The 14,937-nt window shown below is 42.7% G+C and overlaps 1 protein-coding gene across 1 annotated transcript; it reads right to left on the bottom strand.

Moving 5' to 3' along the window:
* Window positions 1–8,621: 8,621 nt before the first annotated feature.
* LOC141747319 (interleukin-9 receptor-like) lies at window positions 8,622–14,686 on the bottom strand. The gene is made up of 8 exons (XM_074597421.1): window positions 14,608–14,686; window positions 14,117–14,225; window positions 12,493–12,686; window positions 11,683–11,819; window positions 11,182–11,356; window positions 10,827–10,941; window positions 9,667–9,751; window positions 8,622–9,173 (listed from the first exon to the last, which is right to left on the bottom strand). Exons 1-8 carry the CDS (start codon window positions 14,684–14,686, stop codon window positions 8,622–8,624), a joined length of 1,446 nt encoding a protein of 481 aa, XP_074453522.1.
* Between the last annotated feature and the right edge of the window lie 251 nt (window positions 14,687–14,937).

The raw sequence follows: 14,937 nt of genomic DNA, 5'->3' as shown, positions 1-14,937 counted from the left end.
TGTCTAGTTATAGAACCAAAACTGTGAACAGATGAGAGAAAAATTTTGCCAGATCTGGAAGAACTAGAGCAACAAAACATTCAGTAGCCACAAACACTGATACAGCATTCATGCCCTAAGCTACACAAAAGTTTTTTGGTACTTGGCAGAGTTTCTCCTACTTTCCTTACCATAATTCAGCATTGATGTTTTCCCAGAAGTCTTTATTTTCCACAATCCCAGTTTATTTAGCAAATTTAAAAAATAATACTACAAATGTTCTGCCTACCCTTTCTTGATAAGATGATGTTATGCTTTTGCCTACTAAATTTACAAGTATCATCCTACTCTGCAAGGTTATATGACCTCAACAGCATCATTCAGAAAATGTCTTTGTAATTTTCCAAGAAGCAAATTCAAGTGCAAATAGATTCCTCTGCAGTCCTGGGTGCTAACCTTCTCCTGTCACAGGACCTCTACATTGAGACAGTTTGGAAGAAGCCTGCTCTAGTTTTAGGTGTGCCCAAACCATTACTCCTGTCAAAAAAAGTAAACTGGTGCTTTACAGCTGCAGTTAATTTCTGCTGTAGCATTTTTGTGATGTGCTGCATGTGTTTGCATTTCACAGTGTAAGCAGTAGAAGCTGTGGAGGCCGTGTTAACAGAAAATCTCTCTACTACTTTTTGAATGTAATTTTATTTCAAGAAAAAACATCTTTGGAATAGACATCTATATCATTATATGGATGCAGCAATCCATATGAAGAGAATTAAAATAGGAGGGTGGTTCTATACAAAGGCGGGGGAAAAAATGAAGTCAACAGAAGTAACAGCAGTAGTATAAATATAGTTCACAGAGCAGGGGTAACAGACTTAGCCTTTCACCAGTAACAGAAGAGAGAACTCTTTGGCACTTGTAAAATCTAGACAATTAAATTAGGTATCTAAAATATCTTTCCCTTGCTGTCTCTGACCGTAGAGATCCTATTTTAAGCATAATTTAAATCCCATTTCCATGGTCCCCAAACGTGAATGTGGAGATAGAATTCTCTTCATACACTGATACACATTCTGAAGCTGCTTAGATGTTTTGCTCCAGCTACTGTTAGTAAAAAATGTTTCAAGAACCTCGTTTCTGTGTTTGATCAGGAGCATTAATCTATGGTAAATCTACTCTGAATCAATTTATGGAAGACATGTTCTCTAGGTCTTTCTGAACTACCTATTTAGTATATGGTGGCTTGTGATTAAGTTGGAGTTTACGCAATACCACATTTAAACTTCTAAACCTGTCATTCTAAGTAGCTCTACCCCTTTGTATTTCTTACCAGTGTGTAGAAGCAGTCACACCTCTTCCCTTCCAGTTCCTGTTGCAGCCTTACTTAACTTCCTGAACGTGGTTGACCAGATTTTTTGAATACACAGCACTGCAGAAAAATACAGCTATAAGGAAGAACGCCTTTCCTGAAAGAAATAACGTGTTGTCTTGGGTGAAATAGTTTACTGCAGTATTCAGAGAGGTGAATTGCAGTGGTAATTTTTTAAAGAATTGTGCGTATCTTTGCTGTCTACCCGGTGACAGGCATTTAATTACCAAGTTGAGGGAAAAGGTAGAAGTAATTTAGTAGATTAGAGTGGACCAGCAAAAGCATTTTAGGAGCGCCGGTGGGATCTCGGTGTTGCGCTGTACAGGCAGGAGGCGTGCGAGCAGGGCCTCTCCCAGCAGATGGCGCCCGCGTGCTGCGGGACCGGCAGGTGCCGCCCGGGCACCGGCCCCGAGCCGGGAGCCACTTGCGGGAGTGGCTGGAGAGCTGCTCGGCAGAAAAGGACCTGGGGGGTGTTGGTTGACAGCCGGCTGAATATGAGCCAGCAGTGTGCCCAGGTGGCCGAGAAGGCCAATAGCATCCTGGCTTGTATCAGACATAGCGTGGCCAGCAGGACTAGGGAAGTGACCGTCCCCCTGTACTCGGCGCTGGAGAGGCTCCACCCCGAGTACTGTGTTCAGTTTTGGGCCCCTCACTGCAAGAAAGGCATTGATGTGCTGGAGCGTGTCCAGAGGAGGGGAGCAAAGCTGATGAGGGGTCTAGAGACCAGTTGCATGAGGAGCGGCTGAGGGACCTGGGGTTGTTCGTCCTGGAGAAAAGGGGGCTGAGGGGAGACCTTATCACTCTCTATAACTACCTCAGTCCCATTTCCCAGGTGACAAATGATAGGACAAGAGGAAATGGCCTCAAGTTGCACCAAGGGAGGTTTAGATTGGATATTAGGAAAAATTTCTTCACCAAAAGGCTTGTCAAGCATTGGAACAGGTTACACAGGGAAGTGGTTGAGTTGCTGACCCTGGAGATATTTAAAAAACCTGTGGACCTAGTACTGAGGGATGTGGTTTAGTGGTGGACTTGTCAGTGCTAGATTAACAGTTGTACTTGATGATCTTAAAGGTCTCTTCCAACTAAAATGATTTTCTCTATTCTATCAGAGACCAGGCTGCCCTTGGCAGTGGGGCAGGCAGCCAGGCAACCCCAGCGTGGACAGTCTCTCACCACCCTGAGGGCAGTTCTGCAGTGTCTGAAGGAAGTTATTAGCAGAGCCCAGTGCTGGTAACAAGATTCATTGACCCTCCAGACAAGCTGAAGTGATGAACTACGTCCAGGGTCCAACCAGGAAGTCCAGGAGCAGCAAGGATGCAGGTGGGCCTGAAGACAAAGCTCTAACATAGGTCTGAGACCTCTCTAGGAGGTAGAGCTGGAAACAAAGCTACAACATAGGTCCAGGGTCCATCCAGGAGTCAGGGACAGAGAGAGGACTGGAGACAAGCTACAACCTCCACCCAAGGGATCCATCCAAAATATAACCTACCTAAAGCTTAGGTCCAGAGGCCATCCAGGAAATGACACAGAGACAGAACTGAAGACAAATCACGTCACTCAGGCCTACATGGAGGTTAAATGGAGCTCCCAGGCTCTGGGCAGAGGATGTGGGTGGAAGTCCCAGGTGAGACTGGTCAGGCCAATTAAAGCCTATTGGCGCACTTTAGGCCATGACAGATGACACACAGCAATTCTCTTTACAGAGACTTTTATTCCAGCTGTGTTCTAACTTAAGTCTCTGAATCATATGGCTATGGAAAGCATTTCTGTAACTGACTGTACAAGTGTGAAATCACATGTAGCTCTCTGGGTATTAGACACAGAGATATAAATTAATTTTTAATACATAGTTTGCAAATGCAAGCAACTGCATTGCAGCAATGGGAAAACTTTGACTATAACAAATGTCAGAAGATCTGAGACAGGCATATTATAAACAAACCCTAGACTTTTCCTCAGTTCACGTACACAAGTTCCATTCAGATTGGCAGGTGACTTCCATGTCACTAGCCCCAGAAGTATCGCTCAGCTGACTGCATTTATTTGCTCAGAGCAGGTCCAAGGTTTCCCCGCCAAGGAAGAATGCATCCTGTCTTCTCCCTCCCACAGAATGCTTATTAAATCACTAACTACATCCTTATCTCCAGCAGACAAAAAAATCTCAGTTTAGTGGTAGCAGCAGTGCAGATTTTAGGGCACAAAGTTAAGGGAAGGTGACGGGAGGGATCACTAGTCTTTAAATGGCATATGTGATCTTTAAGTGTATAAAGGAGAAACCGGTATTAGGAGTCAAAAGGTTGTATTGCCTATGTGTTTTGCACTGGTGCGCGTCCTGCTGCAACATATTGAGCTATGGGAACCACTGTGCAAGCTGTTGAAAACCGTGATCCCATTATAAAGATGGGGTAGCCAGTTCTGCACACCAAAACTGCGTGAGGCGTGCTACTGCTTTATGTGAAAGCATTCTTAATTTTTTTTTCTCTAGTACTGTGAATCTCATTCTGCATACATCTATTGTCTGGTTTTGAATGTAAAAGTATTTTACGAAAAAGTTTTCACTGAGCTGTCCACATCGATGCCATGATTTCTTTCTTAAACTAGTGCTTTATTTAGACTTGCTTATGGCTTTTAACTTTTTCATCATTTGGCACACCAATGATCTGTTAGAAAAAAATAACACGACAACTCATTACTTGTGTTTAGACTCGAATGACTGTTACTGCTGTGCTCTCGCACTGTTTATTCATGTGAATCAGCTTAGCTCAAAAAACCATATTGTGTTGGGCCTGCAGTACCGTACGAGTATAAATATACTACTTCTAGACAGGGGGAAATACCGCATGATACTGGGCCATTGTACGTGCACATGATATCTAGAGCTGCTGCTGTCACAGCAGTTTCTGTGCTGCACTCCAATATGCACTGAAAATAGGAAGTGTGTTGACCAAATCAATCTGTTCACCAGACCTAAAATGATAAGATTTGACGCTGGGATTTCAGATTTTGTCAATTGACTTGGGTCCATGAGCATCAAGGAAGAAGCAATCCAAGTGCTGTAGTTTTATGTTGCAACTTAATCCTTGGCTTGCATGTTGTTGAAAACAAACAAACAAACCCTCTTGTGTTCATTCCCTTTCCTAGCATAAAAAGAACATCCTCTCTTCTTTTCCAGTTATGATCACCAGTACCTAAATACCTATGTCGTCAAATATTATAGTTCTTGCTTTAGAACTGATAGTTTAGATCTCTGTACTCGATTAGCGCCTCTATCTTCAGAATTGGTGTGCCTCCGGCAAGAACAGATCTGCAGATTAGATTAAGTTGCTGAAGATTAAACAGACTATTTTTAATTTTTGGTGTTTTTACTGGCTCGGTGAGTGAACACGTGGATGGCTCTGTGAAAGAGCATACACTCTGCTGAGGGATGCTGGGAGATTCATGCTTGTCCGGAAAGGCCTGTGGTGATAGAGACTTCTGCAGCACAGGATTCATGACTCACAGGAGCACAGCAATACAGAAAAGATGGAGTGATAGGGCTGTGAAGCTGGAACTGAGAGAGTTCACATTGGGCAGTTTGTAAGATGGTGCTGCTCCAAGTCTAACCAACATTCTCTGTCCTTTGTTTACACAATGATCAAATTCAACAAAAGTAAACTAAAAAGAGTAAGCTTGTTTCTCTTGTCTCTGGAATTACTCTCTTCCTATCTGCTTACTTAACTAGGAAAAGATTTATGGCTTTATTTGGCCATTGACTAATGGCAGTCTCAGGAAAAAACATTGCTTTCACAGGCTAAGCTTCTGCACCTTTGAGCAGGAATTTGCAGATCAATGATCTTAAGCCCTGAAGCTCAGGGCTGCAGGGAGTGTTTCAGCATGCCAAACACCACTATTTGACACTTGGATTTTGCTTTGATGCATTAGAAGCCACTCTGTGGAGACAAGTCATCCTAACTGAGCGGGCACAACAGGTTGAATGCTGTGCCTTAATGTTTGTGACTTGTTTGCTGCTCCTTCAAAATGCATTTGTGTTGGTGCTGTGATACCTATACTGTTGAGAAACATGCAATCTGATCTTCTTAGCCCTCTTGAAATGAGCGTGCAGATGACTAAACAGCAGAAAGTCTGATGGAGATACAGCTTCTATCACTCATTACTGGGAACACCAGTACTTCACCAGAGGTATAGCTATTAAGTGGGTACTCGCAGAACTATGCTAGTGCTCACATGCTAGACACCATGGGATAGCTCACCGTGCTGGTCCACCTTGGCTTTATGAGCTGTAAAATACATCTTCACTCAGGAGCTGCCTTATCCCTTTTTCTGTTGATAGTGGTAGCAGCAGCACTGCCTTAGTGCTTTGGTCTGCAAACTAGGGAAAGCATTTAGTTCTTCCCTCTTCTACTTCTTCTACAATGTTTTCAAACCAACTTTTACTAATGATTCGTATAGTCAATGTTCTCTAAACTAAAGTTCTTTCCAAAGCTGTCAGACTCTAACTTCTGAAAATTCAAAGTTTGCATTAATTCCTCTGCTTTATTTACTTCTGAATAATCACACAGTGTTAGTTCTTTTACTTCATTCCCTTTAAGAAAAAAAAAAAACAAAACCAACAACCAAAAAACAAACCCACAACTAAATCAAAATCTTTGTCATAGAACATTTTCATCTCCTTAGTGGCTTACAAGCATTACTTAACTATCTTCTGAAATCACTTCCTCTGGCAAAACTCAACAGGAAGAAAAGAGAGGGGAAAATACTGGCCACTTTGTTCTGGTTGCAGATGATATACGTAGCATGCATTTGGTAGTCCCAGGAAATGAAAGGCTTCAAAGGCTTGAGCAAAGCCCCCGTTACGTCTCCTTATTAGATGGTAGTTCTCTATCTTCCACTGGAAGGATCTGTATCACACTTGAAGGCAAAACTCAGCCTTAGAATGGTTCAGAGATTCTGGGAGAAGCTGTGAATAACCGTAGCTTGAACATAATACAAGTGTCAAACATGACGCACAGACAAAAAAAAAAAAGAATAAAAAAAAACAAAGAAAAAAACCAAAACGAAACCGCAAAGCAAAAGGACAGGAAAATGGGCTTTTATGCACTATTTTTCTAGAAAAATTGTAGTTTTTTGTTGGCTGAATAAAAACGAGGCTTTGATTGTTCCAAAGACCTAATTGTGAAACCAAGGCATTTTGTTCTTTTTTTCTAAGCCACAACAACTAACATTTTCTGTGGTACCTTTCCTCTTTGCACTTTCCCCATTTTATAAGTAGCTTCATAAAAGCAGAAGCAGCTCAAAGTTGTTAGCATGTCACCTGGAGAACCGCTGGTGCTACAATATCATTTTAGCCCTTTAACCATCAGCCTGTCATTATCTCCAGACTCAGTTCTTACAGTCATCCTGTCGTGGCCTGATGGACACAGGCAGCATCATCTTTGACTTTTAATTTCTCTCAAGTAATTTCCTACTACATTCAATCTCTCTATTTCCTTTTGCTTCTCTATCTCATTGAGTTTTGTGCTCTCTCTTCCATAGCCTGACCTGCTGCTCCTTACTCATACCTGAATGTAATTGTTCCCATTCTCCTTTTGCTAATATTACCAGTACAGAATACCTTGTTAACTAAACAAGATTTTGTGAAACTGGTTCAATTTCTATGCAGACATTCACAAGCAAGGGCTGTCAAGATCCGAGAGATTTAAGGTACAATTGATCTGACAATTTCAGGAAGCATCCCTCTGATTCTGAAGATTTGAAATTTGGGACACTACCTCAAGCCACACTAGGAGGTCTAAAAGTTTGGGAATCACCAAAATCATTCAGGCATGTGGTCTTGTTTTACAGACTTTCTTCTGAAGAGGAAATCCTAGCAACTATTAATGACAGTAACATCACGTTCTTCTCCTGCCATTAGATTGTAGTATAGTATAAAAAGCACCCTTGAATATAGTTTTTACAAGATAAAAAGCACGAAGGACCAGAAAGGGGATATTTTTTCAGACATCAGAAAAGCCCGTCGCTTACAACACTGAAAACAAATCACTGCTGGCACCTCCTGTGTCTGTCACACAAGTTGGATGTGAACTTTGCGTTCTGTTGCTGCTTTTCTCCCAGATGAAGACTTTCCACAATAGCTTAGCACACATTCTTGGGGGAGAAGGGGGAGTGAACGAGCGGCTGTGTGGTCGTAGGTGCTGGCTGGGGTTAAACCACGACAGAAGGGAAGCGCTCCCAAAAGCACTCCCAAAGAAGAGAGATTGAATGTGTGAATGTACGTATGCACGTGCCAGCTAGTGTAGGTACGTGCGGACACATCTCAGTATGCTTGCTAAAACTGTTGAGCCCTTTAAATCTAGGAGATGTAACTAAGAGTCCAGGAATCTGCTTGGTGATCATATATAGGATTTTCTGTGTCTAGGGCAGGAAGTAAACCTCCCGAGATTTGGCTCAAAAAGGCTGTGCCTGTTGAACAAATAGCCAAAGAACTCATCAGTTCTGGAAAAATAATAAAAGCCCTGGAGAGGCAGTGGGCCTGGCCTGTTTTGTGATTACATAAAGCTTGTTTGTGGTATTCTTGCATTTCACCTTTCTCCATTAGATCAGCCCAGCCACTTAACCTTGGATTAAATTTTTATTAAAATCAAAGCATTAGATGGGGCTTAGTTACTGGAAAATAAAAAGTTACAGCCATTCAGGATAATAAAGAACAATACCCACTGCCTAATTATCTTTAAATAGTGCAATTATAAATTCTGATGTAATCAGGAACCCTTTGAAGTCATCAATATCATATTAAGAAGCAAAAATTACCCTCTTTAACAAAAATTGTTTATCATGGTTTTATGAAGAATCGTACATAGTTTTAAAATAATGATGGAGTTTAAATCATGGTTCAGAACATTGCAAATATTGCTGCTTCTGAGAGGGACACAATTCCAATAGCTCTTCCGGAGGAAAAACAGCAGGTCTGCTGCTGCTTCCTTAGACTCGGGGGTTGCTGGCTGCTGCTGCTGCCAGGAGGTTAATTTAGGGAAGAGCATGGTCATGTGTCTCCTGAGACAACAGATGTTATTGGAGTCAGGCCTGGCCATGCCTGTAGGGGTTGTATTCGCTAGCCAGAGGAGTTGGTCACAATCTTCTTTTGAAGTCCAGAAACTGAGGATTTACCTAAACATGATACATTTGCAGTTGTCTGCACAGTCATCATTTAAGCCACTTGGGAAGACAGTGTTGGGAGGTGAGAGGACGGCACAAAGATCTTTGTAGGCAGTATTCCTCAGGAAAGGTCACTCTGATCACTCTGATGTTTGACAAGACTATTACCGTTGGAGGGCTCCAGTAGTTCAGCAGGAATCAAACCTCCTGTGGTATCATTGTCACACAATGTACAATAGTCACTGCTGCTGAAGGACACATTTGCTATCTCAAAAGATTCCTGAAGCATAAGGAAGTCACCCTTCCCATGCTGTGAGTGAGAGGGATAATTCCTTTCCATGCTCGGGCTCTCGAGGTTGGCTTTAATTATTTCAGAGATTTTCAGACCAACTCTATCAGCAGCATCGTTTTGTGCAAACAATAGGCCGAGCCTCACTTCTATCTCTTCTGCTCTTACATACCTGCTGGGGACATACTGCTGGCTTGGACCCGAGGCAAATACAAAGTTTTCTTCTGCAGAAACCAGATTTGTGCTTTCCAGAGGTTTCAAGGAGATCTGGGAAATCAGATCTTGGGCGTTTAGATCAGAAAGTCCATCTGCAGTCACTTTGTTTGAGTTGCTGGCCTCTTCTCTTCTGAGTTGGATACAAGCCTCATTAGGTTGAACCCAGTCCTAGTGGAAGGATCAATAAGTTCAGGACAGTTTGCTTAGAGTTGGAATCTGCAAAATAACTGTTCTTTCTGTATGGCTTTGGCACAATAATTCAGAGTTTTAGTGCAAATCTGCTGGGCAAAGTTAGAGTAATAGGGTAGAGAAGCTATCTGCTAATTTCACAAGAAATCTTCAAGACTTCATCTCCAGAATACACCACAAGCTGCTTGTATTGCTTTGCTTTTTGCTTTCGCAGGGTGCACCTTTCACATTCAGAGTGGACAGGAAGTGACTGACTGGAGAGGCTTTATTTCTAAGGGGAGAGAAGCTGGACAGAAGCTCTGGTGGTGTAGCTAGTATGTGGAGGCAGGAAACTGAGAAACTATAAACTCCCAGGAAGACCAGAACCATGTGTCAGTAACTCTGCTCAGGAGCTAGAATTATTAATCCCACAAAAAAACCCCTCCCCTCATGAAATGAGGGTCATAAGAAAGAAATGAAACTTATTTCTTACCTTAAAATTCCCATTGTGCAAATTATAGAGTGGCTGAAAGAAAGCAGCTGGTGTGGGAATGTTAAAACAGGAGAGGCTTTTTGCCCTGAAGTGAGAAAACAACTCTTAAAATAAAAATAAAATCAGACAAGTTTTTTCTATTCTGTGTCAATGATGTACACACTGATTAGATGAAAGCCCCGCACTTACGTTAGAAAGATTGTATGAGAAGTCCATTTCATCTGACATCTCATGCAATTGTTGCTCTGCCTCCTGTGCATGCATTTAATGTTTCTAGCCTGAAGCACAGTCTTAAAAGTTTCTGAGAAATGCTATATGCCACAAACTCAATACTAGTCTATTACTCATTATATGTGCTGAGCTATTTACGGATTTGTTTAGCAAGTTATTTGATCTAAACCACTGTTTCTGGAAGTGTTTTAGAGAGTTTTAGTTTCATTACATTTAGACAGACAAATTCTGCCAGTCATCCTAGACCCTTTATTAGAGTCTATCCTGTAAAAATATTTTATCATAGGTACATCGTGTATTCTGTTTCTCTAAGGCTGACATGTATATGGAGCATAATAATGTATGTCAAGGCAGAAAAGGAAGAGGTAGGAGATGTACCTTTGCCCTGCCAGCATAAAAAATTGCAGAAGGTGGTTGCACCAAGGTTCTAGAGACGCTTTTTTTCTCAGTACAGCTTGGTCCCAGAATCTAAGAAACACTGAATCGGAGTCAGTGTTGTTTGCTTGTATTGGCATTTTACATACTGACTAATGCCAGGTATGTCACAAGTGGCTTAACATTGGCATCAGTATAACCACCTTTATGGATTGCTGTGTACTTGCACTTTTAATTTATCTACATGAAACTTAACAAAAAATTTCCATGCGCTTAAATTTCTTTAACTCCAGGAGACCCTCAACCTTGAGCTTTAGCTGAGTTTGGGTACCACAGAGGCACTTTGAACTCCTTAAGGATTGTGTAGTGGGTTAGTGGGTCATTAATTATCATCAGCCAAGGAACATGTCATGTCCCAAGATTATCAAAAGAGCTTTTTAAAACAATTGAGTCTGTGCAGAAGAAACAGGAAGCAAAAGGGACATAAAGGCACTTCATTTACCCTCTCCAGGCTATAAAGATCAAGGAGAACTTAATGAAAAATGATAACATACCTTGAAGAAAGCTTGCAGTTCCAAAATAAATAGAGTAGAGCACCAAAACTCAAAGGAATGAATAAGAACTGCATAGTTTTGGTATTTAGGATCTTTTCAGACAGTTTTGGTATACCTAGGAAAAGAATCAGCACAGATATAATTGATAGAGAGTCTGGAAGTCAAGCTAGAACCCCAAATAACCAAGCAATACAAATGAAACATCTGCTAAAGACCTCAAGGATAGCAATTTGGCTATGAAAACTCGAAGGAAGCTAGTTCTGATTTGAAAAGCATAATTTTACCAGGTATCTTCCTTTTTTTGGAACATGGACGTGAAAAGACATGAATTAAAGTAAAACAATATTCTTTGTACCCGGTCTTTGAAACACTGTTGTCTGGCTCCACTCGCTCCACTGACTGTGGTACGAATCCTCATTTTCAGAAACTTTGCAGCGAAGTCGTGCAATGTAAGTGATGCCACTGCGAAGCTCTGTGGCTTCAATTTCTATCTGTGGCAGTGAACTGGATGGTGTCTTGTTCAATGCGGTCTGCAAAGTATTACAAAGAATTTCTGTTAACAAGGCTGGGCAAAGTCTTTTAAATACTCTTCTTCCCCCCCTGCCCTTTCCAAATCCTCTTTTCTTGGATGCAAGAGGGCCTGCACGATTATGGATGATTTCTGAATGCGGGGTTCAGGAGAATAAGATTCATTGATCTTCAGTATTGATGTTTATTATAAAAATCTTTTAGCCTTGATGTGGGAAACCAGAAAGGCCAGCTTAAAATAGTCAGCTGCCAGAAGGCCCTGAGCTGAGTGGCAAGGCCATTGTGCCCAAAGAGCAGGGCAGTATCAGTGTGTGCCTCATCCAGTTACCTCCCAGGACATGCTGTACTCCTTATACTGCAACTCATATTGAAGAATTTCAACGAGGTACCAAGGCACACTCCACCATATCTGACACTTGCTGGCAGTGACGTTGCTCTGGATGTTTGCAGGTGGATCAAGTTTTACTGCAAATAGAGAGGTAGGTTTTTTTCACAATATTTGGGACGTGAACACCACAGGAGATGCATGATACTAGGCTGACTAAAGTCTTGGAAGATAAAGCTGGGCCCTAAAGACTTGTGCTAAGACCAGCAGTAGACCAAATTAGCTTACAGAATAGCTACAGAACTGACATAAATTAATGATAACTCAAAAAGCCCCTGGGGATAGTCCTGCAAGCAAAGAACTACTCCGGATGTCACATTCTGCTCTTCCAACATACCACTAATATAGACAGGCTCTGAGATTTCAGATGTTTCTCTGAAGTACCAGGCCATGGGACACTGAATCAGATCCATTACTTTGATTTCTTGTGACTTAATTTCTTAGAAAAAAGCCCAACTATAGAGGAAGTCTAACTGTACATTATCCATGGCACAAGAAAACATGATGCAGATGAGAAGTATACTTGAAAGGTGCTCCAGAGCCAGCCCTCTCTGAAGTCCTGGAACAGTCAAAATGGAGAGAGACACTGGGACTGCATCCTTACTGATGAAGCCCACATAGCGCACTCTCCAGGGATGGGCAGTCTGACTTGTTTCCATTATTTTCACTTGCTGTCTTTGAGACAACCTTTGTTAGAGAGCATAGCAGACCAAAGCGGAGCCTCAGCCCACAGCTGCCCTGGTTCATACTTACTGTGCTTGCAGGGATTGTACTCTGGAAAGGTAATGTACGTGTGGTTACGTCCAAAGAAGTTGCCTTGGAGAGAGACTCTATAACCATCTGTTTCCAAGATCTGGCTGGCTAAATGGAGTGTGCAGTGGTACTGATTCTGCATGTTCTCCCTGGCAGTCAGTTTGCAGCTGGCATTGTGGCCCTTTGACCAGAGGCTAGAAGAATAAAAGGGCTGAAAGTTTCTTTTAAGTTACATGATGAAGTGCTTTTCAGTTTATGAAAGACGGGTGGCAGCTTCGCACAGCAGCATGTTCTGGAAGAACATGAACCTCTAGCGCAGACAGCACAGAAAGCGACGGTAAAGCTGGCTGGATGGCAGGGCTGAAGAGGGAGGAAGGAGGCACCTTCATAACCTCACTGCTGAGAGCACCAATCCTCCCAGGAGCTGCACAGAGAGCCCAGTACCTGCCCCCTGCTCCCTCTGAAAGCGAGAGGGCTGCTGTGCGTTGCTGACGGGAAAGCAGCTGGTGTAGGGGGGTAGGAGTGGGTGGACAGTTAGTTACAACTGCTCAGCACAGAGCTAACAAGTTGTACATTAAAGCCTCTTTCGCTACAAACAAACCAGTACTGACAGCAAAACATGTCAGAGGTTGGTTTGTTGGTTGGGTGGGGGCTTTGTTTTTTTTTTTTTTATATTCGCAAGCTTCAGCACAGCGTAACAGGATGAATGGCAGAAAACATCATCTTGGGGAAGTAGCTCCAAAGAGCAGTCTTCTATTATTAAATTATCTAATATGGCCATTTATTAGCAAATTCTTCATGTTGCATGTGACCCCACAATAAACTGGGATACCATGGTTTATCAGCTTGGCATTTTTTCATAGATTTAAAATTCAGCATCATTAAGAGTGAGGCTATTTTTGACTTAACCTTACCAGAATATATGAGGCATCTAATATCAGTGGCTTACGCTCTTGTCATAGTTCACAAGTTTTTGGTAGTCAAGACAACATTATTACATTATCTAAACAAGTTCATCTCAAATTAGCATATCACAAATGCTTATTATCCTGTCACCTAGCAAACTATTCACCTGATTTCTTCTGTCAGAGGAAAAATTATTCACGTAATATTCTAAATCTGTTATTACAGCTTATAGCTCACGAGACTTTCAAAATCCTTTTGTGTATATGTATGAACTAATTGAGATTAAACCACTAGGGATTTAATTTCTAGGCAACAAAACAAGAAGTGATTAGAAATTAGAAATTAGGCTGCTTCACATGGGATGAGCTGTGGGAGTCACCAGATGATGGGGAGTAGAGGCTGGGATGGGAAAGCTCTCTCTGCTGAGGGACCCCTGCCAGAAGGGGACACTGGGCAGACGGATGGACAGCCCTGAGCTGGAAGGGGATCATGCAGTAGTGTGCGCTGGACCTCTGCTGCACCCCCCGAGGCTGTGGGCACACAAAAGGGTGCTTCTGAGGCAGCCCAGGCATGGGGTGATGAGGTGGCAGAGCTCACTGTGCCACAGAGCTGTGGAGGGAGCAAAGCCCATGGACAGACCCCATCTCTGCTCCTCTGTGCCATCCTGCCCATGCCAGGGCCGGGGCTGCACCGACAGCTCTTGGTGTGCAGCTCTTACTTGGTGAAATGCAGGTGGAAAGGTCCATCGCCCATGGGCTCCTCCATTGTCCACACACATCTCACGGTATTCACGTAGTTATTCAGGCAGCTCAGGCTGCCAGGGAATTCTGCAGAGGAAGGAGACCAGAGCTGCATTTGTGTATCACCTGATGAGTCCTTCATAAGTACATCAAATGCATTACTTGCTAGAGCTTTCTTTACTGACACCTCATCTACCCTTCCTCATGATGTTCTTCCTCTCTTGTACCGCACTTCATTGCATGAGATGAGTGTAAGGTGTTAGGGTTGGGTAGTGGCTACATTTTCTCTGCTGCCCAGGATGAGCTCGGTTGCCTAGGCCTGGCATTGCCAGCCAGCTGTAGCAGTTCCTGGGACCTGGGAAAGGGCAGTCACAAGATCTTGTGTTGCATACTTTAGGGTCTGTGAATGAAAAATAAGCACATGCACATGCCTCTTCCCACAGTGGGCCCATTCTAGATCTCCTCTTACCTCTCCCTCTTCCTCCACCAAGGAGCAGCACAGCAGTAACGCACAGCTGGAGGCCAAGCTGCCACACATCTCCTCCCATTCCAGACACTATCTAAGATAGAACAATTGTTAGAAAAGTTTTGTCAGTATTTGTACCAGCAGGTTGAAGGTTTAACAGCATGCTTCTGCCAGCCCTGACACAAGCTGACCTTGACTCTGTCAGACAGGGCACCAACTCAGCTTCTCATTTCTTCTACAGAAGCTGTTCTTCTCATAGCCATAAATAGTACTTTGCACAGCAATCTAGAGCACCAGCTGCCTGAAAGGAAATCTTTAATTCCTGCTATTTGA

Source organism: Larus michahellis, chromosome 8 (assembly GCF_964199755.1).
Source record: "Larus michahellis chromosome 8, bLarMic1.1, whole genome shotgun sequence".
Taxonomy (NCBI): Eukaryota; Metazoa; Chordata; class Aves; order Charadriiformes; family Laridae; genus Larus; species Larus michahellis.
Note: the sequence above shows the minus strand (reverse complement) of the source record. Positions and strands in the feature narration are given on the sequence as shown.